Source organism: Heloderma suspectum, chromosome 10, assembly GCF_057233095.1.
Source record: "Heloderma suspectum isolate Gila_16-S chromosome 10, 16-S_ref, whole genome shotgun sequence".
NCBI lineage: Eukaryota > Metazoa > Chordata > Lepidosauria > Squamata > Helodermatidae > Heloderma > Heloderma suspectum.
This window is the reverse complement of record NC_139467.1, coordinates 35,518,890-35,539,828: the sequence shown is the minus strand read 5'-3', so window position 1 is coordinate 35,539,828 and position 20,939 is coordinate 35,518,890. Positions and strand designations below refer to the sequence as shown.

General features: G+C 49.8%; 1 protein-coding gene across 3 annotated transcripts; it reads right to left on the bottom strand.

Annotated features, from left to right (window-relative positions):
* Positions 1-599: 599 nt before the first annotated feature.
* Positions 600-18,620, bottom strand: HMGCL (3-hydroxy-3-methylglutaryl-CoA lyase). Of its 3 annotated transcripts, none has more exons than XM_084815934.1 (9): positions 15,858-15,929; positions 13,925-14,008; positions 11,578-11,685; positions 10,985-11,080; positions 9,649-9,797; positions 8,343-8,406; positions 7,116-7,304; positions 6,542-6,667; positions 600-2,291 (listed from the first exon to the last, which is right to left on the bottom strand). In XM_084815934.1, the coding sequence occupies exons 1-9, from the start codon at positions 15,906-15,908 to the stop codon at positions 2,001-2,003; spliced, it is 1,158 nt and encodes a 385-aa protein (XP_084672060.1). In that variant the 5' UTR covers positions 15,909-15,929; the 3' UTR covers positions 600-2,000. The 3 variants fall into 3 exon arrangements, with proteins under 3 accessions (XP_084672060.1, XP_084672062.1, XP_084672061.1); XM_084815936.1 differs by lacking the exons at positions 600-2,291; positions 15,858-15,929 and adding exons at positions 4,863-6,388; positions 18,502-18,620; XM_084815935.1 differs by lacking the exon at positions 600-2,291 and adding an exon at positions 4,863-6,388.
* Between the last annotated feature and the right edge of the window lie 2,319 nt (positions 18,621-20,939).

Below are 20,939 nucleotides of genomic sequence, written 5' to 3'. Positions count from 1 at the left end.
TGTGGGAAGGGGCTTCCCGGAACGAGGGGGCGGGGACTCCGCAGCCCCGGCTCCTTCGGAGGGGCGCTCGCGGGCGCGGCCGGCGGAGGAGGAAGGCTGCGGCGGAGAGGGATGGAGAGCGGAGCGCGGACGGGCGGAGCGCGGGGAGGAAAAGGCAAGGGCCAGATGGCCTCTTTTGTCCCGGGCTGCCTTCTCTTCTGCCCGGCTTCCCATCTGTCCTCTACAGTTCAGTTATCGCACCTCGAGAAGAAATGCTGGATTTTCCTCGATCTTAAAAAAAAAATGGCATAAAGGTTATAAAGCACGAGAGAAGCCCTGGAGGTTGAGGACATCATGTGCAGGACCAGCGAACTTCTGGGAGTGACCAGTCACAAGTGCACAATAAAAGCCTTGTGTAGATACGCCCTCAGATTCCCCACACTCTCTGCGGCAAAGAACATCCACCCGTGCCACAGCTAAAAAGGGAAGCCATGTTTAGCCTAAATGACGCTGGTTTGATGCCCCACCCCTTGACCCAGTGAAGCCCCGCCCCTGGTCCCTGGAAGCCCCACCCCCTGCCCAGGTTTGCAGGGTGTTGAAGGCAGCTGCTGGGTGATGTTGTCGCCCGGCTTTTCAAGAACATCGAGATCAGGACGACCAGCGGATGGCTTGGGCATTAGTCTGCTGTGTCTGGGGAGGCTGTGTGGGCCCCAGGAGGAGAGGAAGGCCATAATCTCCCTCATGTAAGATCAGTTGGGGTGGAGTGCCCCCGTTACTTTCCTCCCCCCCCAACCCCAATGCTCTGTGTTGCTGCTGCCATTTGCCCCAGTGGCAGCACCCGAAAGGCACCTAGAATCATAGAATGGTAGGGTTGGAAGGGGCCTACAAGGCCATCGAGTCCAACCCCCTGCTCAATGCAGGAATCCTGGTCAGAGCATCCCTGACAGATGGCTGTCCAGCCTCGTCTTGAACGCTTCCAGTGTGGGAGAGCCCACCACCTCCTTAGGGAATTGGTTCCATTGTCGTATTGCTCTAACAGTCAGGACGTTTTTCCTGCTGTTCAGCCGGAACCTGGCTTCCTGTCACTTGAGCCCAGTATTCCGTGTCCTGCACTCTGGGATGATCGAGAAGAGATCCTGGCCTTCCTCTCTGTGACAACCTTTCAAGTACTTGAAGAGCGCTATCATATCTCCCCTCAGTCTTCTCTTCTCAAGGCTAAACATGCCGAGTTCTTTCAGTCTCTCCTCATAGGGCTTTGTTTCAATTCCCCTGATCATCTTTGTTGCCCTCCTCTGAACCCTCTCCAGTTTGTCTGCATCCTTCTTAACGTGTGGTGGCCAGAACTGGACACAGTACTCCAGATGAGGCCTAACCAGTGCTGAGTAGAGGGGAACTAGTACTTTCTGGGATTTGGAAGCTATACTTCTATTAATGCAGCCCCAAATAGCATTGGCCTTTTTTGCAGCCACATCACATTGTTGGCTCATATTCAGCTTGTGATAGACAACAATTCAGCTTGTAATCGACAACCTGCCCTCTTCCCTGGCCAGGAGGTGTTGCCCCCCCCCTGCAGCAGCCAAACCTGAGTTCACGCCCTCCGTCCCCACGGTGGGCCCTGGGAGCCGGAGAAGTTGCTGGCCAGAGCAGGCGGCAGCAGACAAAGCAGCAGCTGGGTGCCCAGCGCAGAACTCTGTGTCTCTGTGCCCCACAGCCAGTGCCCCCAATACTCTCCTAGGGATGGGGAGCGAGCACATCCTGCCCTGGTGTACTTCTGGGCCCCCTCCGTCATCACCACCCTTAGAGGGGCTGGCCTCCCCCTCCGGGATGGGGTACCTGGCTCCGGCACTCCCTGCAGGCCCAGGATGGGGGAGAAATATCCCACCTGACTGTGGGATTGCTGACAATGACTATGGCATTGCTGGGTTGCAGCCCAGAGGCGTCAGTCTGAACCTGAACTCTCCTGCTGCTGTGGGAGACGGAGCCACGGTCTTGCCTCCCACCAGCATTCTCACTGTTGCTTCTCAGCTCGCCTGCCTCTTAAGCCCTTGCCTGGCTCCTATCTTGCTCCACAGCAGACAGAAACCAATGCCGGGTGCGGGGATGAGGCCCAGGCAAATTCTCCCAAAGCAATGGGAGAGGTCAAGAGCCACAAAATTCCCTGGGCCGCATCCTGGCAGCACCAGCCGTCCGCTCCCCGAGTGAAGTGAGCTGGGTGTGGGGTTTGGCTGCTGGGGGGAGAGGCGGAAGGAGTGGAAGCAACCATCCTGTGCTTCTGGCAGAAGCAGATCCTTGCTGTTGCGGTGGGCTGGATCCTGCAAAGAAGAAGAAGGAGAGAGACTGGAGTGATGTTGCATTTCAGTGTTGCCTGGTACTTCGTATTATGCCACAATATTAATTGTTCTCTTAGTTGTATGTTTTTTGTACCAGTGGTTTGTCATTTCCTGTCCATTGTACTGATTTCTTTCTTCTCCCCTTTTGTAAGTCAGGAAATGTTTTGGAAGTGCCTCTTTCGGGGCAGTGGGAGAGTTTGCTCCCACCCCTTTGTGGGACTGGAGACTCAAGCTCTGCAGGAAGGCGGGATGCAGGAAGCAACGGGCAGAGCCACATTAGTGGCCTGGAAAGGCTGGACTCCCCGCCTCCTCCTCACCCAGGGGTGGGCAACTTCTGGCCCTCCAGATGTTTTGGCCTGCCACTCCCATCAGCCCTTGCTAGCATAGCCAGAGCTGAGGGATGTTGAGAGTTGTAGGTTGCAAGATCTGGAGGGCCACATGTTGCCCAGTGTTTCTCGGAGGAGCATCCCCCCCCCCCCAAATCACAGCGTGAGATCAGCCAGTCAGGGGCTGAGTAGGAATTTTTGGGCATCTCTCACAATTGGCCTTGTGAGGACACCTTTTCCCACCTACTTCGTGCTGTAATGATCTAGTGGCACTACAGGGGAATTCGGGTTCCTGAATTCAGCCGGCAGCTTCGGTGCGGGAGGGAGGGAGAGAAGCAGAGGCTCCCCTGGTGGGCATATTTTCCCATCACGTTAATTCTTATCTCCGTTGCCTGTATTCGATGCCTGTGATTTGTAATTTCATGTTAGTTGTGGTACTCTTTTTTTCATAATGTGAAAAACGCCGTGCTGAAGGATGAATGTCTTGCAAACTTTTGTGCTCCCTCTGCTTTTGGGGGGTGGGTGAGATTGCTACCAGCCCACTGTGGGAATGGTGACTGAAGCTGTGTGGTGCCCGGGATGCAGAAGCCAATGGGCGGAGAGGCACGGGGCCCTTAGAAGACTGGCTGTGCCCTGCTCCCCCTGGAGCGCTTCTCAGAGGAGCTGCACCCCCCCCCCGATCACCTGGGATGAGCCAGTTGCCATACAGGGGAAGGTCCAGCCTCAGTTGGTGGTGGAGTTGGAACCCCCCAAGGCATCTTTACAGGGAAGGGCTGCTTATCCTCCCATCTCCTGATGTTCTGGGGCCCACACAGAGGCTTCCTTAGCCAGTTGCTCACACGTGTGTTGCCCCTTGCAGATCTTGGTAAAGGGTCACACTGCTGCCCCTTTATCCCATACAGCGTCTGGTGCTTTCATTCTGGAGCAGTGCTTGTGGTGTCTTTTAACTTGCACCTTCCTGATCTTTGCAGTGAGCAGAACGTCTGTGTCCTGCTGTGCTCTTTGCCTCTTCCCACAGCTGGCAAAGACAGGCAGAGTTGCCCATTTGGCTGGCTTCATCCCTTAGCCAGGAGGGGCATGCAATTCTGCCCCAAAACAATATAGATCCGCATTTTAGCCCATAGGGAAGTGATCCAAGGCTTCAGAAAACAAGGCTAGGCGCTCTCTCTGCTCTGAGTCAAAGCGCAATGTCATTCTGAAGCTGAGGTGTCTTGCTGTCTGGGCCGAGATGGGTTTCACTGGTGTGTATTTATTTGCACAGCCCTAGCTTTAGTTTCTGCAGTAAGAAGTGACAGATTTAATCTTGATGGCCGTTTAGGTAAATTCACGAGCTGAAAAAATTTCTCCCAGTTTAAGAACCTGGTCTTAGAAGGCAGGGCTAGTACTACAGGGAAGGGATACAACAGCATTCCCTGTCCTGGTGCCTTCCAGATGTTCTGGATACAAGTCCCTGTGTTTCTTATTGCCACTTGATCTTGCTCTTCTCCCCAGCAGCTCAGGCCAGTGCACAAAGTTCTCCCAAGCCCAGCCACCTCAGTTTAACTTCAGGTTAGACTGAGATACAGTGACGGGCCCAAGGTCACCCAGTGAGCTTCAAGGCTAAGTGATCATTTGAATCTGGGTCTCTCCACTCCCACTCTGCCCACCACACCTGTGTTCCGGCAGGGTCTCTCTTGCTGCTTGTCTATCGTTTGCTCACTGCAGGGTTCTCCCTTCCCCAGCTATAGCTTGATGTCAAGGAACCTCTGAAAGACCCAGCAGCTGTTCCAAGCACATCAAGATAACGGCACAGAGGGAGCCGGTGATGATGAGCTTAGAGTCCAGGTGAAATTCTTCCACCCTCAGAGGCAGAAGGAGCTGGTGGGTTCAAAGGCACTATGTTCCACGTTCCAATGCGATAGGCACAATTTTCTTCTCAGCAAGTGGACAAATCCAAATCAGCAGCAGAAGCTAAAACAGAATTGTGTGTACCCCCCACAGGAATGCACAGTGAAGCTCTGGGGGCAGGATTTACCTTGCTGAGAATCTCTCAGCTTTCATTTTTGTTTGGAAAAAGCAAGTTTCTAGCCCTTGGTGTATGTGCTCAGTTCCCGTCTTCCATGCAGGCCACACATGGAAGCTCCGATTTTAAGTTATTTTGGCATAGAATTTTAATCATTTTAGCAGAGTACAGACAGACCTAAGTTTAAACCTGCACAGAAACCATGAAATGCCGTTCACAAAGACGTTAACATGAGATTACTTTTTATTGCCGATTCACAAGAGAGGTGCAAACAATCCAGGGTGGGTTACTCAGCTACAGATGAACCACCACTTTTCCAGGTGAGGGTGTGACTGCAATGCATTTGCTTCTTCCCCTTTCCTTTCGCATACTACAGATAAATGGCCTCAAGGGCGTACGCAGAGGTGAAACTAAGGCATGGAAAGAGCCCCCGTTGAGTCAAGGGCTGCTAACTCAGTATGCTGCAGAGTCCACAGCCGAATGCTATGGTCTGGGGGGGGGGGGTGTCTCTCCTCATCAGCCCTTCAAAATGGTGGTGGTGACAAGAGTGGGGGAGAGGAAGGAGTGTGAAAGGCGCACACTCCCCTTGGCCCACGGGCAGAATTGGCTGGGTCAGTGTGTTTGGAACACAGCAAGGACAAGTCAACTGGGGGCAAATACTAGCCCAAATCTTGGGTCAGGTGCACCACTAACCCCTCCCAACTGACCCCCACCCACTCATTGTCACAGGGGGAATTGCAGCCTAGATTTCTCCCCGCAGGACATGACCCCACACTGGCACAAGGAGAAACACTGACCTGCAGACCTTCCCCCAAGGCCAGGCAGGAAACCCACAATACCTAAGAAGGGACACTGGGGGACGGGACGGGACTGATTAAGGTGACTTAACTGCTACAAGGGAGCCTCTGAGAAGGGCAGCCTGCCCTATGAAAATGAGCCTTGAGGAAGCTAAGAGCTTGAGTGGCACCAGGATCCCACCCTTTGACACCCAATAAGAAGACTTAGGGTGCAACCATAGGCATATTTAGACAGAATAAAAGTCCTGCAACTTTTTGTAGGACTTTTTTTCTGTCTAAACATGCATAAGATTGTGCCTTAGAGGTTGCTTTCTTTAGAAGTAGATAGTAGTAGGTTTAATTGGTTCATTACTGCAAGCTGGGGAACCCTGTGATAGATAAAAGGCACAAACAATTGCTTTTTCTAGCTACCCATGGATACCCCACATGTCAAGCGAAAAGGGTACCCTGGCGGTGCTCTGCAGAACCCTGCTCCCACATCCACAGTCACTTACGAGATTCCAGATTTGGGGGGGGGGGGGGAGAGAAGCTAGACAGATAGGCACTCCCCCAAAGTAACTGCAAATTCCAATATTGCTTCCCAGCAATAAATGTGCTCCTTAGAGGCAAGCCGCAACCAGCAGAAAAACATCTTCAAAGATGCCCAAGGTATCCACTGGATGCAAATGCAGTGCTCTTGATTACTTTAATGTCTCTTTTCACGGTAAAATCTGGTTGTCCCAACGACTGGGCACTAGTCCTGAGGCTACTGAAGAGTGTTTAAATAAAATTTGGAGGGCACAAACGTGGCAGATTCCAGATTGCCACTGCAGTTTTTGCTCCTAACAAGTCCTGTAGAGGCACTGATTCACTTCACAATTTGCAGGAGGCCTGTGCCACTTTTGAACATGTCCTCCTGTTCAGCACCCGGCAGATAAACGTGCCTGCTTCAAGGAGCTTTGCCATTTCCACACCCTTCATAGGAGAGCGGAGAGAGAAAGAAATTGCTGCTTATTATGTACACATAAAGCCACCTCCCAAAAGCTGAGAAGAAGCTGAGTCCCAGTGGAAAGTGCCCACCACCTGCTACATACCGAGCAGGCAGGACCAAGGCAGGAGTGCACTTACCGTGTGGATACCAAGACCGTCCAGCATGTACACCATATCTTCCGTTGCCACGTTCCCAGATGCTCCTTGTGCGTAGGGGCAGCCTCCAAGGCCAGCCACGGAGGAATCGACTACACTCACACCCATCTGCAAAGAGAAGCAGAACGCTTCTGAGACCTGCTGCAAAATTGCTCCTGGGCAAGTCAAGGGAAATTACAGCTTCTGGGTTAACTAGACCTCTGAGATAAGGTTCAGCCACTCCTTTCTCCCACAAAATGTAACCACAATCACCACCACCCCGCCTGCTCTTCCTGGGCATCACAAATTGCCATGAGTATAAGATCTGATTTAGGCAAGGCGGACTCATGTTAGAGGGGCCAGGAATATTCACTCTGCATGAGCTTTGTGGGTTTATATGCTTCTGCTTCATGCTTCTGGGAGGGGCCAAAAAATAACCTTCACCCCATGCAGGATTGGCCAAAAGCCCTGCCTTGCTTGAGTGTGATGTGTGGACTGGCTCAATTCCTCGAGTCACCCATTTTAGGAAGTTACGGTCTTGAACTGTGCCAGCCCCAAGGATTGACGAGAAACACACCTGAAGTGCTACCAGCGTGTTGGCCAGAGCCTGCCCGTAAGTGTCATGGCAATGGACGGCAAGTGCCCCGACAGGCACCTCTTTCATAACTGCAGAGAGCATCTCCTTCATGCTGCCGGGAGTCCCCACGCCAATGGTATCGCCAAGGGAAATCTCATAGCATCCCATCGCATACATTTTCTTTGAAACCTGTCACAGACAACGGAACACTTACAGGGGGCAAATTCACCTTCCCCTGAAACTGTCTAGGAAACCCTTTTATTCTCCTCCTCCACCGGACTGGACATTCCAGCTGAGCAATGACCAGACCCCTGGCTTTACATTTCTAATGCCACTAATGCCCTGCTTTGGGTGTTCAAACCACTTCGGATACAGTATCTCGTAATCCTCACAAGAAGCCTGTATGGCAGGTGAGAGGATTAGAACACCCATATTACTAGTGGGAGGCTGGGACTGAGAAGAGCAGCATGCCAGGGGACGCCTGGTGAATTCATGGCCAAGGTGAGATTTGGGCCAGGGCTCAGTTGCTTCGCTTCTAGACAGCCTACTGCACCTCCCAGCGTGCATGAGAGTGCAGCCCAACACATCTGGAGGGCACCCGGTTGGAGGAAGGTGGATCGACTCCAATTCATCCCATGTCCTGACATGAGGCATGTTTTCCTGCTCCTCGCTCCCCGTCACTGGTAACTGCTAGTCAGAACAGCAGGGTGCACACTGAACAAATGCAGCAGCCATCTACCGAGTCAGACCATGTATCCCTCTTGCCCAGTATTGTTTAATCCGCCTGACAGCACCTGGCTACCAGAAAGCCTTTTCAAAACCAGAGATGCCAGAGGCTGAACCTGGGAACTTTTGCAGGCAGAGCCACTGAGCAGTGGGACCTCCCTTTCTTTACAACGACATCAGAGCACAATGCAAGTTGAACTAGACTGGAGCGGGGGAAAGACTTGATACATGGCTACCATTTTTGGTAGCAGTCCTGTGTTCTTTGCAAATGTTCTGCCCTACAAAAGGCTTTTGCCACTGGCCATGCTGGCTGGGAATTCTGGGAGTTGTATTTAGAGGGCACCAAGTTGGGGAAGGCCGAGCTACGACACGCAGCGCTCATGTGACCATAGCTGCCTGAGTTTGCAGACATCAGGGATAAAAGCCCAGCGCCTCCCACAGATACCCTTGAGCGCATGTCAGGTATCATAAAGCCTCTTTCTGACTGCAACACAAACTCACTTCTGCTACTTTAGCAGGAGAGATCTTCCCTTCATAAGGGCAGCCAAGGACACAGGAAACATATCTGCAAGCAAGGGAAGAGAACAGCTCTTATTATATCCAACACACAGGAGTTTATCTATTATTTATTTATTTGTGCCCTGCCTTTGTACCAAAAAATGGCACTCAAGGCAGCTTCCAAATCCCTTTCCCACAGCCTGGACAGCAGCCTCCTCCACCAGGCACAGAAGTGGCATAGAAATCATTTGCAGGGCAAATGTCCGGGGGTGCTCTGCCGGATTCACAGCAGAGGCTGTGCTGCATAAACGTGGCTGCAGTTGTCTCCCCATCACAGATAATAACCAGGATTAGCCAGTGAAAGTGAGCGCATCTGTGCCTGTTGAATCGGGCTATAAAGTTGGAAGAAGAGCCCTGCTGGATCAGACCAAAGCTCCATCTAGTCCAGCACTCTGTTTGCACAGTGGCCAACCAGATGCCTATGGGAAAGCCCACAAGCAAGACATGAGTGCAAGAGCACCCTCTTGCTTGCGTTTGCACCCATGTCGGTCAAGAAACATCCATCCATACAGCAGGATTTTCTTGCCAAGCTGCAGCATCCACCGAACTTCTCCACACAATTAATGCATGAAATTCACCACCACAAGACAGAGCTGCAGCTACACGCTTAGATGGCTTGAAAAAAGGGATTAGAGAAAATCCATGCAGGAGGAAGAGAAGTTCACCAAGGCTACCGAGGCTGACTGCTAAATAGAACCTCCAAGTTCAGCAGCAGCATACCTCACAGTACAAGATGCTAAGGACTAACAACAGGAGGCCATTGCTTTCACACCCTGCTTGTGATCTCTCAGGGGTACCTGGCTGGTTGCTGTAGGAAACAGAACACTGGACTAGACGGACCTTTGGTCTGATGCAGCAGGGCTCTCTCCTTGTGTTCTCATTAAGCCCCTACCTTCCACACAGACTTCACTTGTTACTTCACTACTTGGAAGTAGCTAAAGCAGGTTTCCCAAGCGGGTGCCCTCCAGATGTTTCGGACATCAACTCCCATCTCCCCCCAGCCAGAATGGCCAATGGTCAGGAATCATGGGAGTTATAATCCAAAACATCTGGACTGCATCAGGTTGGGAAAGGCTGAGCTAGAGAGAGATTTTTTTGGAAAGAGTATCTTTCCAATGTTTTCCTGCTTAAGCTTCCTTTTCCTCACAACATGACTGCTTCCCGCTTCTCTCTGGCTTCGCATTATTGCTGATTAACATGTAAAGAGGCCCGTTCGTCACAAGAGTCAGCATGCGGTCTTCACGCTTACCCTCGGACTGGGATGCTAGCTTCTTTCGCTTCACTCAGCACATCGCTAAATCGCTCCAAACTTTCCTCTATGGAACAGTTGATGTTTTTCTTTGTGAAAAGCTCCGAAGCCGCCCCAAAGATTGACACCTCTTTGGCTCCTGCTGTCACCTGCCAATACATGGGAAAGGCTCTTTATATCATCCCCTCTACTAACAAACTCAGGTGATGAGCGATGGCTGAAATGGAACCAAATTGGAGAAAGGCACCATTATGCTCAAGGAAACAAGTGGAACTACAACAACTATTTAAAAAGCAAAACCTAAGGAGGCAAACTCCCCAAGAACAGCCCAGTGAACCCACAGAGCATGTTTAGTAACCACAGAAAACCAAGTGTCTGTTGGAATAGAACAGAGTTTTGGGGTGCTCAAACGTTTGCTCATGACTTTGTGGCATTTTAGTCAGTCCAAACTGAGGGGCTACCCTACCGCCCCTTATGGATTTGTTTTTCTAATCAACACAGCTTCTTGCAACTTTTATATCTGTTACACTTTATTCTAGAGAGCTCAGAACATGTAGTTCTCAGGAGGTGAGAACTAAACCAGACCAATTTAGTTTCAGCAGTAAAGCTGCCATGGTATGTGGCTTTATACCATGCCTCAAAGACTTCTCGAATGGGCAGAACTATGTATTCAAATACATTTAAAATTAGAATCAAAACGAGCACAAAATGGGAGTTTCACCATCACTAGCTGCATTGCACAGACTTCTACGCCTGTAAGGAAATTCGGAAGGCACGCTTGGTTCTGTCCATCACTTACAATGGAGCACAATTCACCAAAACCTCCTGAAAATGGTTGCTGACCAATTCAGTTCTGAGACTGTGGCTGCAGCACATACAGTAACAGGGCAAGAATCCATTTACAAAATGGGATACTTTATACTTTTGCCCCTACACTTTGCTCTTCTTCCAAGCAGCTCAGAACATGTGGTTCTCACCAAGTCTCCCATTCAAAGAATGTTCAGAACAACGAAACACCTTATGGGTGCTCAGAATGCTTCTTGCCAGAATTCAGAGCTCCACAAGCACATGAGCAGCACAACATGGAGCTCTTGTACACACACCCTCCTCCATTCAGTTCCACAGAGGAAAAAGATCTGCACCTACACAGATCTGGATCTACTCCCTCCATTGAAAAAAGGGCAGCCCCTGTGGATGAGGGAGCCCCACATGTACAGAAGTACAAGGAGCTCCATACTGCAACAGGATACATAATCACAGTCACAGCTACGTATTTCCAACTTCAAAATCTCTAAGGCAATGACTTCAGAGCTTGTGCTTGGCATGCTCCCCTTACCGCTGCTTGGAAGCCCTTGAGGTTGGGTGTCAGAACCGGGTAGCTGATACCAGGAACCTTCCGAATGCCTTGCATGACTTCAACGTGGTCAGCCATCTAAGAAGTAAAACAAAGAACAAAACGGGAGGACTTTAAATTTTTAGAACAAAAGAGGGGCAGCTTAGGCTTCCAAACCCTTGAAGATTGAAATGAGAAGAGTAATCCAGCACAAAGAGAAAGGGAGACAAATGAAAACACCCTAACAGTGTTGAAAGATTTGGGGCAGGTCTCCCACATGCAAGGCAGAGCTCTCTTATTAATTCTGCTGTCATTATTAGCTGTTGTGTTTTTTTTTAAAAAAGAGGAGCTCTAGCTTTTTCTAACGTTTTACAAGATGGGCCTTGAGATCTGATGCTCTGTAATTCATGAAGATAGAAACTTTTCGAACTGAAACACACACATACACCCCACATGCTGCATGGGCAAATTATAATTTTGGACATGTTACTCTTTAGCAGCCACTAACTAGGATGCTGGGAATTGTAGCCCAACCCGTGAGGGGGACACCAGGTTGCGGAAAGCTGCTCTAGAGTTAAAGGAGCATTTGTACTTACCTGAGGAACCCATTTGGGAGACACAAAACTGGTAGCTTCTATGACTGAAAGACCTGTTTCTGACAGCATGTTAATTAAGTCGATTTTCACCTGGGTTGGCACGATGTTCTACAAAAAAGAGAGAATGTTTCCCGCAATTAACAGTAATTCATAATACTATTTCCTCTCCAAACATTTGATTAAACCCTTCTCTAAAGCAGAACAAAAGTGGAAGGGGCTAACAGTAGTCAATGGTACTTGGGAAATCAGCGTCACTAGGGGGCAGTTATATGGAAAAAGGGGACTCTCTTATCGGAGACAAGACAACAGAGCAGGTGGGATCTCTAAACACTGTTCTTGTAAAAAAAAAAGTTTTTAGATGCATTATTATGCATTTCTTTCATTCTTAGATTGTAACTGGCCCAGAGCCGTTGAGATGAATCAAGCTAAAATTCTAAATAATTTATGCACACATGCTTTGCGTCAATGTGAGCTTTGCATACCAGGCAGTGGTACACATTTCCTCTTTTGCAACCTGCCATGCTCAAGAGATTTTTTAGTGGGTAAACATTGGAGCCAGTCTTCTGCAAACTCCAAGGCTGTGACTCTGCATATTTACAGAGTTCTCTCTCACGTCCCAGGTTAATGCAGGGCAGAGGCTGCAAAGACGTCAGAACCTGTGCCACTTTATCTGGTTGGAAAGTCCACTGATTAGATGGCTTTAAAAGGGGATTAGACCTGTTCATGGAGGAAATGTCAATCAACAGTTACTAGACACGATGGCAATGGACATCTTCCAGGTTGAGAAGCACTTGCAACTGAATACCAGCTGCTTGATAGCTATAGCTAAGGGAGAGAGGGCACTATTGCCATGATGTTCTGATGATGGGCTTCCCAGTGGCATCTTGCTGGCTACTCTAGGAAACAGGCTGCTGAATTCGACGGACCGCTCATCTGATCTGGCAGTGCTGTGCTTATGATCCCAAGTGGACTTTGCCTTCTGCCTTCAGATGTTCAGGGTCTCCTTGAGATGTACACGACCCACTAAAATCCCATCTAGTGGAACGCCCCTAGATGACACCGGTATCAACATTCCCCTCCGTCAGCCTTCGCCAACCTAGTATTCTTCAGATGTGTTGGCCTGCAACTCCCAGCCAGCATGGCTGTGCTGCCTGGGAATGATGGAAGTTGGATCTGGAGAACAGGTTGGGGAAGGCTGCCCTAGATCCTGCCAGCAGAAAAAGCAACCCACACCGCAATGCAACAGCTACCAGGTCAGAAGGCCAGAGGCACCCATTACAACTCTAACTGATAGGCTCTCACAGCCCTCGTATAGAAGTCCTTCAATATCCATGTGTTTTGATATTTCAAGGGCAAGAGCTGGTGAAATGGAGGGGCGAAGAGACAGAGCTCGCTATGACCCAGGAAGTGCCCAGTTCAAATCTGGCCTCTGCCAAGAACTCACTGGGTGGGGCGTAAGCAGGCTGTGCTCTCTCCGCCTCAGTCCCCCGTCTGCAATATGGGGACAATGATACTGATCTACCTTACGAGTTTGTTGTAAGGTTTACCACAAAATAAGGTATGCAAAACACTCTGAACACTAAAAAGAGCTACTTAAATACTAAGTATTTTCATCATCATTCCTGAAAGTGGAATTTTCCTGTTGACCGCGCCTTCCCCATTCAATACATGTGAAAAACCAAACCTCTTTAAGCAGTCTATATAATACAGAATACACTTCAACCCAGAGCCTACCTCCGTGAGACATACTACTGGGCACGCTCATATGCAGATAATGAAATGCATCAAAAATCACAGAGCATGTTATGAAATGAGGTCTGTTATCTATTCAGGTACCCCTTATGACGCTCTCTTTCATCCTCATATCATGAGCACCTATTTCACAGGTGGATTTATGTAAGTTGTTGTATCAAAATGACCAAACGAGAAACTATAGGAGACACTGTAGCTGTCCCAACCATGAATCTCTGAGGTCTCTCCCATGCTATCCACTGCCCCTATATTTCGAGTAATCAATATATAGGAATTGCCTAGAACAGGGGTAGGCAACATGGTGTGCATCAGATATTTTGGACTACAACTCCCGTGTCCCATCACCACTGGCCGTAGTGGCCAGTTGTAGTCCAAAACATGTTAGAGTCCAAAGTTGCGGTTGTAGTCCAAAATATCTGGAGGGCACCTGGATGTCTACCTGGAACACAGATTCTGGATAACAAGTTAAGGGTGGAACTTCTGAGCAATGACAACATGCTAGCTAGGAGGAAAATCAGTGTTGAAACACCAGGTTCATGAGTATGAAAACAATTTATTGCAGTTTTCAGGCACAAGCCTAACAGGGGTCATTTACCTTTTCATTCTGCAAGCCATCCCTGGGGCCCACCTCAACTATTTTCACATGCTTGGGAAGTGAACCAGCTGCTCCTGAGCTGAGCTGTAGAAAAGGGGGTGAGAAAAAAAATCATAATCACAACTGGATAAACAAATACATTCTCACATTTTTTTCTTATGAATCAACATGCCTGACTGCAGCAAATGTATGAGGAAGAAAAGGGTAACTGTCATTTTGCTCACTGTGATCATTATCCAAGCAACACCAAGACGCTAGGATGATGGTAGCACCCAAAATTTTCAAGTATTTTTAAAGTCCATTTCTATTTCTGAAGAGGTACATGGCGCCGATCCAGGTTCCTAACAAGTTCCAAAACATCCTTAGGATGTCACACTGCTATGCCAGGTTGCTTCCTTTCCAATTATTCTTTTGCTTGCACAGGTTGTAGCCGAGTATGGGCACCTGACAGCTAGCAACAGCATCATTCCTTAAGAATCGCACTGCTTGGCCCTAAATGCTCATCACTTTTAGAATTAAGTGCCATAGCTCAGTGGCAGAGCACAGGATTTGCATGCAAAAGGCCCCAGGTTTAATCCCTGGCATCTGAAGGTAGGCCTGGAACACCACTGCAGAAAACTTACAGACAACACTGACCTAGATAGACAAATGGTTTGACTCGATCTAAGGTAGCTTCCTAAGAAGGAGGGCTCTACAAGCTTCCTAAGAAGGAGGGCTCTACACAAAGTGCCAGCTCTACGTTTTACTATGCTTTGGCCCAGCTTCTCCTCTTACACACTTACATTTTCTTACTCCTAAGTAGGTGGGGCTGTGACTATTCACTGTCACAAAGCATTCTTCTAGAGCAGACTTCCCCAACCTGGTGCCCTCCAGATGCCTTGGACTTCAGCTCTCATCAGCCCTTGTCAGCATAACTAATGGTCACAAATGTTGGGATTTGTAGTCCAAAACATCTGGAGAGCCCCAGGTTGGAGAAGGCTGTTCTAGAGGGGATACGGCCTTTTTATGCCGATTTCTCTCTTGACATATTGTCCAGGGCAGTGTTTTTTCAGTCCATGTTCCAGGGAACCCTGTAGATCCTCAGATGCTCGCTAGGGTTTCCTCAAATGAGAGAATCAAAACCGGCGCACAAATGTCCCCCAAAGTCAGCTGTCGCTACTAGCTGCCCCTCACCTCAAGATGCGGCCACAGGGGAGCGGCGGCTGTATTTGGAGAGGCCCTCCCAGTCTGCGCAGGGCAACGGGCAAGACCGGAAAAGTCTTGCCCGTTGCAAGCGAACCTAGTGGGCGACCCAGAATATCTCCCGGAATCCCCTGGAACATGCCAGGAGGTCCTCTGCAGACAAACAGAGGTGCGAAAGCCCCCCTTAATCCCCCCGCTCAGTTACTGTTACTGTTATTATTATTAATCCGAAAAGGCCACCAGCCTAGGAGCACCGCCTCCCAGCGCTTACGGGGCCACCCATCCGGAATTCGTCCTTGCCCCAATACCGCCACCAGGGGCAAGCCAGCCCCCCAAGTCAGAGACACACAATCGCTTCCTGCAGGCCACAGCTGTCGAAGCCCCAAGGCCACGGGGGCGAGCTGCGCGTTTTGTTTACGCACGGTAGCTTTCCCCAACCTGCTGCCCTCCAGACTGCAACTCCCATCCTTTCCAGCCAGCCTAGCCCCCGGCTGGCTGTGGACGATGGGAGCTGCAGTCCAACACCCCTAGAGAGCGCCATGGGGTGGAGGGAGGCTCGTTGCCAGTACATACACGACGAACACAGCCCGTGACAGAGTTTCTCGGGGCGGCGCTGCCTCGGGGGCCGGGCAGCCCCCCCCCGGCCATGAACGCCAAGCCCCCACTTGCCCTGTGGCTGACCCCCCCCAGCCTCGCTCTTCCAGCAGCAGCAGCCTAGGCCGATCCCAGGACCGCCCGCCCAGCCACTCACCGGGCGCAGCGAGGCCACCAGCCGCGGGAGGACCCGCTTCGCCGCCACCATCTCCCTGGGCCCTGCGACGAGAGCGGAGGCGGCTCACGTGACCCAGAGGAGGCCTTTGTCCCGCCACGTGACCCCCCCCGCGCCACGTGGCCCCGGGGGGCGGGGCTCCGGCTGCAGCTGCAGCCAGAGATGCTGCAGCTGCAGCCGCTACTGCTGTTTTTGGTCGCGCCTTCCGCCGCGCGGCAGCTTCAAGGACGGGCGCGCGCGGGTGTTCGTGTTCCGCCCTTGCCGCCGCTGCTGTCCCTGCTCAGCAAAGGAAGGGGGGAGCTTCACCCGTTGAATACCTACCTGTCCTATATGGCGTGGGAAGGAGGCAGAGCGGGGGAGCCCCGCCCTGGAAGCGGGTGGGGGGCGGGGGAGGAGAGAAAGAGAGGCGGCCGGTATGTGCAGCCGTGCCCCCGAGCATGTGCAAAGTGCCTCTCTCGCACCACCGAGGAAGCCCTGCCGCGCGACTGCGGCGGGGGGCGGAGCAAGAGGGAGAAGCGCAAAGACCGGACGTCTGCCTCGCCCAGCGCCCTTTCCGGCAGGAGGGCCATTTTCAAGTTTTGTATACCGCCTTTGGGGGCAAAAGTCGCTCAAGGCGGCTTCCGCAAAAAAACAACAACAACGAAAAGCAAGCACCGGTGCAAGAAAGCATTCATAAAAGCCGGCATGAAAACGAACACGTTTAACAACTTCCCGCCCGAAGACGCTAAAAACCAAACGCGTTGACGGGAAGGTGCTTCGGGTCAAGGCGAGCCCGACATGGGCAGCTGCATGTCGCCTCTGCGCCTGACAGTTGCGACTGCCCTGGAGGGATCTCTCTGCAGCCCTGAGCGTCGGAGCGGCTGTGCCAACGCGTGCCGGCTACTGCAGCCCTGGTGTCAAGGGTAGGCATGGCAGGGCCCCCGCTGAGGCTCTACCCCCAGCAGGGGCCCACGGACAAGAACGCCCTGGAGAGCTGCTGCCCCTCCGCGGCCTTGCAACCGGCTTGTTCACCTGCTGCTTGCTCTGGCCCAGGCATCAGCGGTGCGGAGAAAGAGCGGCAGATGCCAGGCCTCCTTGCGCGCCGGCTCTCCGCCTGTCGAGCAAGCGAGCGGTAGCAAGGGTGGGAAAGAGGAGCAACAGCAGCTGGCGGCAATGGCGGTGAGAGGGTAGACTCCCGCAGGGAGGGTGTCTTTGGCCCAGGGCCCTCCAAAACCTGGGGCTGGCGCCGGCTGCTGCAAAACAGCAGCAGGCAGGGTTGTTGCCCTCACTTCCTACTTGTGGGCTGTCACTATGCCAAACAGGATCCCGGACTAGGAAGGCCTTTGGTTTGATCCAAGAGGGCTCCCGCTCTTTTATTGTCCAGAGAAATGCCAGCTGGAGTCATTGGGTTGCTTGCCAAAGTATGGGAAACACTCTGAGTAACCGAAAAATCAAGAGGTCCATTTTTAAAGTAGTATAGTTGCACGTGGCTTCTTTACACAATAAAAGTTGACTTCAGCACTGAAAACAGCCAGGGAGCTTAACTATTCCCTGTATGAGTGTCAACATACTGTGAAATCCATTACGGTGTGTTTTAAATACCCATGTCCAAAACAAATTCCTTACCTATAAAGCTTTTCATGGGCCAACACTTATTTTCCTTTTATCTCTGCCCATAACCTTTCCTCCAAATTGACTGCTCCATGGCGCTGAAATTTCCTACTCTTACAGCCTGACCATATGCATGATTTATTCAGCAGTCCCAATGAGTTCAATGGGCGTTTCTTTCAAGAATGGATGGGACTGCATCCCGGATGGGACTTTGACCACTCTCACTTGTTGCCCCTTATGGAAAACGCTCCTGAATACTGGATACCCCCTACGACTTTCTTTAAAGCCCTTATTTACTCTGCCAACCCCGGACCTGCAGCCCAGTCTCAGCCACAGTTATACAGCTGTGATCTCAAGCACACTTACTAGGAAGTGACATTAAACTCAGTGAGCCTTCGGAGTAAACATGCACAGGATTGCGCTGGAATTTCAGTTGCTCACTGTCCTTCCTTGTTACTCTTACTTTTCCAATACCTCTCCTTCTATTCTAAAACTGTAGATCCTTGGGGGACAGGGAACACTGCTCTTTCTCCCCCACCCTCCCTTTATTGGTGTAAAGCATTATGGATTATATACTGATGCTACTATAATTAAAAAGATCATTTCATTGCTTTAATTGTTTTGATGTACCCAGTGCTTTCAGGTGATTTTTATTGTATTTTTTTAATGTCATTTTATATTTACTGCCCTTTTTTGGGATGAAGGCAGTTTTTAATTTTCAAAATAAAATAAAGGTCATGTTTCCTTGTGTCTGCCAAATTGAACTTATTGTCTTCATCACATCTTATTAAAAGGCTGAATTAAACAACATAACCATTCGTAATCCATTAAATTCCATTTTCCTTGGAACATTTCTGTTTGCCAAAAGAAACTTTGGAGACTGATCCCATTGAATTCAGTGGGGCTTACCCTCCCAAGTAAGCGTGCATAGGATTGCAACTGACGTCTGACACAAGACAGCAGATAACCATGGCTTTTTCCACCTTATTCCTAAAGCAACTTTAAAAAATGAGAGCAGAATATTATAAAAACATACCTGCCCCATCAGGCTTCCTCTTCGTAAAGGGCCCATTGTGAGCTCTGGTGTATCCTGCTTCACACAGAGCTTCGGCTTGGCTTGGCTTAGCTTGGCTTGCACAGTTGATTTGCAACGGTGACTTGGAGCACTGTCCTATGCACATTTATACTGTTAAATCAACAAGAGAGTGTGGCTCTGAAATGGAACTAGTATTTATTTTGGCTCTACAACTCGCAACGTTGTTTTTTTTTTGCATAAGATATTCTCTGCATCTAAGGATCTATGGGGTGAAACAAAGGTGTGCTGTTCTCCTCCTCCTCCCCAAGGTTCACAACAGCTGTGCTCCCAACAGCATGATAGCATCCGTGGCTGGCACATGAAAGGTATTTCAGCATCATGGCTATCCTTGCAGTATGATGCAAGGAATGCTGCATGCCAAAAGCTATTTGCCAATGGTATAAAATATCTGAGTTTGTCCAAGGCTCAGCATGTGTCCCTAGGCCAGAAGACCGATGACATCAATTGTGTTTCTTTGTCTCTCTCACTGGCATTTTGCTCCAGCTCTGGTACTATCCACCTTGCTGACCGTTATTGCACAGGACCACCATTAATGATTGAGCCACTGACGTTCGTTGGCAGCCACCTCTTTGGAACAAGCATCGCACAGGTCTTTCCCCTTGAGTACATTAAGAAATTAGTTTAGAACTGACCAAAATTAATGAAAGGGGTGGGAGGGGGTTTCCTTTGTCTCAGAGAAAACAGGTATCTCTGAAAAAAGCTGGAGCAGCGAAGTGGCAGCTGGAGAGAGACCATAAAGAAGGTGGAATATGCCAGAGCAGAGATGGCCTAAGATCCTGTGGTTTCTGCAGCAGCAGAAAATCTCCACCTACCCAATGGTGGTAAAAAAATTACTGACAAATAGAGAAACAGGGTGGTGTAGTTCTTATGAGTATTGGACTGGGACTTGGGAGATCCGGGTTCTAGTCTCCACTCGGCCATGAAGCTCCCTGGGTGACATTGGGCCACTCACTGACTCTCAGCCTTGGGTTCCTTGCAAGAGGAAAAAAGGTGAGCATAGATGTAATGATAAATACATACAATAAAATAAATGATACTCCAAAATCTATCAACTGAGGCAGTCCAACTTAACCTAGCAGAAGGGTTAGCTCTGTTACAGAGACAGCACCAGCTGTGATATACATCCATTCCTTTTGTCCCACTCTCACTTCTTAACAAAGACATGCAAGGCTGGTTTGCTAGAGGCAACTGTAAGATAAAGGTGCTGCCCACGGGCAACACCAACTCTTTGGTGTCTCCTTTGACTTTCCAAACAGAATAGGTTGCATCCAATGTTAGTCTAACTTAAGTCCCATTCATTTCAATAGGTCTGTGTGAAATAAGAGTAACACTGGATACAACCCTCTGCCTCCAGTCTGTGAGCTGTGAAGTCCCGAGTTAAAATCTCACCTTAGTGATCAGCTGCCTATTCTTTCAGCCCTCTATCTATACCAATATAAAAAGTTGGTAATGAGCTGCATGAGGGAGAACAAGCTGAAGAATCAGGCACAATAGAGGTGCTCGTCATGAAGGGCTCAGGTATTGAGGTATGTCAACCAGCTCTGGATGGGGTTGCACTCCCCCTCAAGGAGCAAGTTTAGCTTGGGGGTGCTTCTTTGCCCAACCCTGCTCCTGGCACCTCCAGTGGAAGCGACAGTGAGAAGTGCCTGTTATATACAATCTCATACGTTTTTGTTTTTAAATGTTGTATATTGTATTTTTAATGTTTTTAATCTTTATAAACCACCCAGAGAGCTTCCTTTGGCTATGGGGCAGTATAGAAATGGAATAAATAAAAAAACTGGTTCATACGCCAGCTACACCCAGTCCTGGATGTGGACCTGGTAACGGTGGTGCACGCGCTGGTAACCTCTAGGCTTGATTTCTGTAACGCACTGTACTGGGGGCTGCCTGTATATCTAGTTCGGAAATGCTGACTGGTACAAAATATGGCAGCCAGGTTGGTCTCTGGGACATCCCCTGAGACCATATTAACCAGTTTTAAAATCTTTACACCAGCTGCCAATTTGTTACTGGGCAAAATATAAAATGCTGGTTCTTACCTTTAAGGCCTATATGGTCTAGGTCCAGGGAGCGCCTCCTCCCCTATGTCCTAGTCTGCCACCCAAGGTCTTCTGAGGGCTCTCTGCTATGCTGCCTACTGTGAGATTAGCAGCCACATGCAAGGACCTTTTCCTTTGTCGCCCCTCAGTTGTGGAACTACCTGCTGGCTGAAATGCACCTGCTGACCTCTTTGAAGGTTTCTAAGCAGGAATTAAAGACTCTTCTTATTCCGGCAGGTTTTCCCTTTTTAGCTCTCTCGTTCCTCTTTGTTGATTGTTATACTGTTTCTATGCTGTATTATTTTCATTGTTGGGGTTTTTGTTAAATTGTTTAAC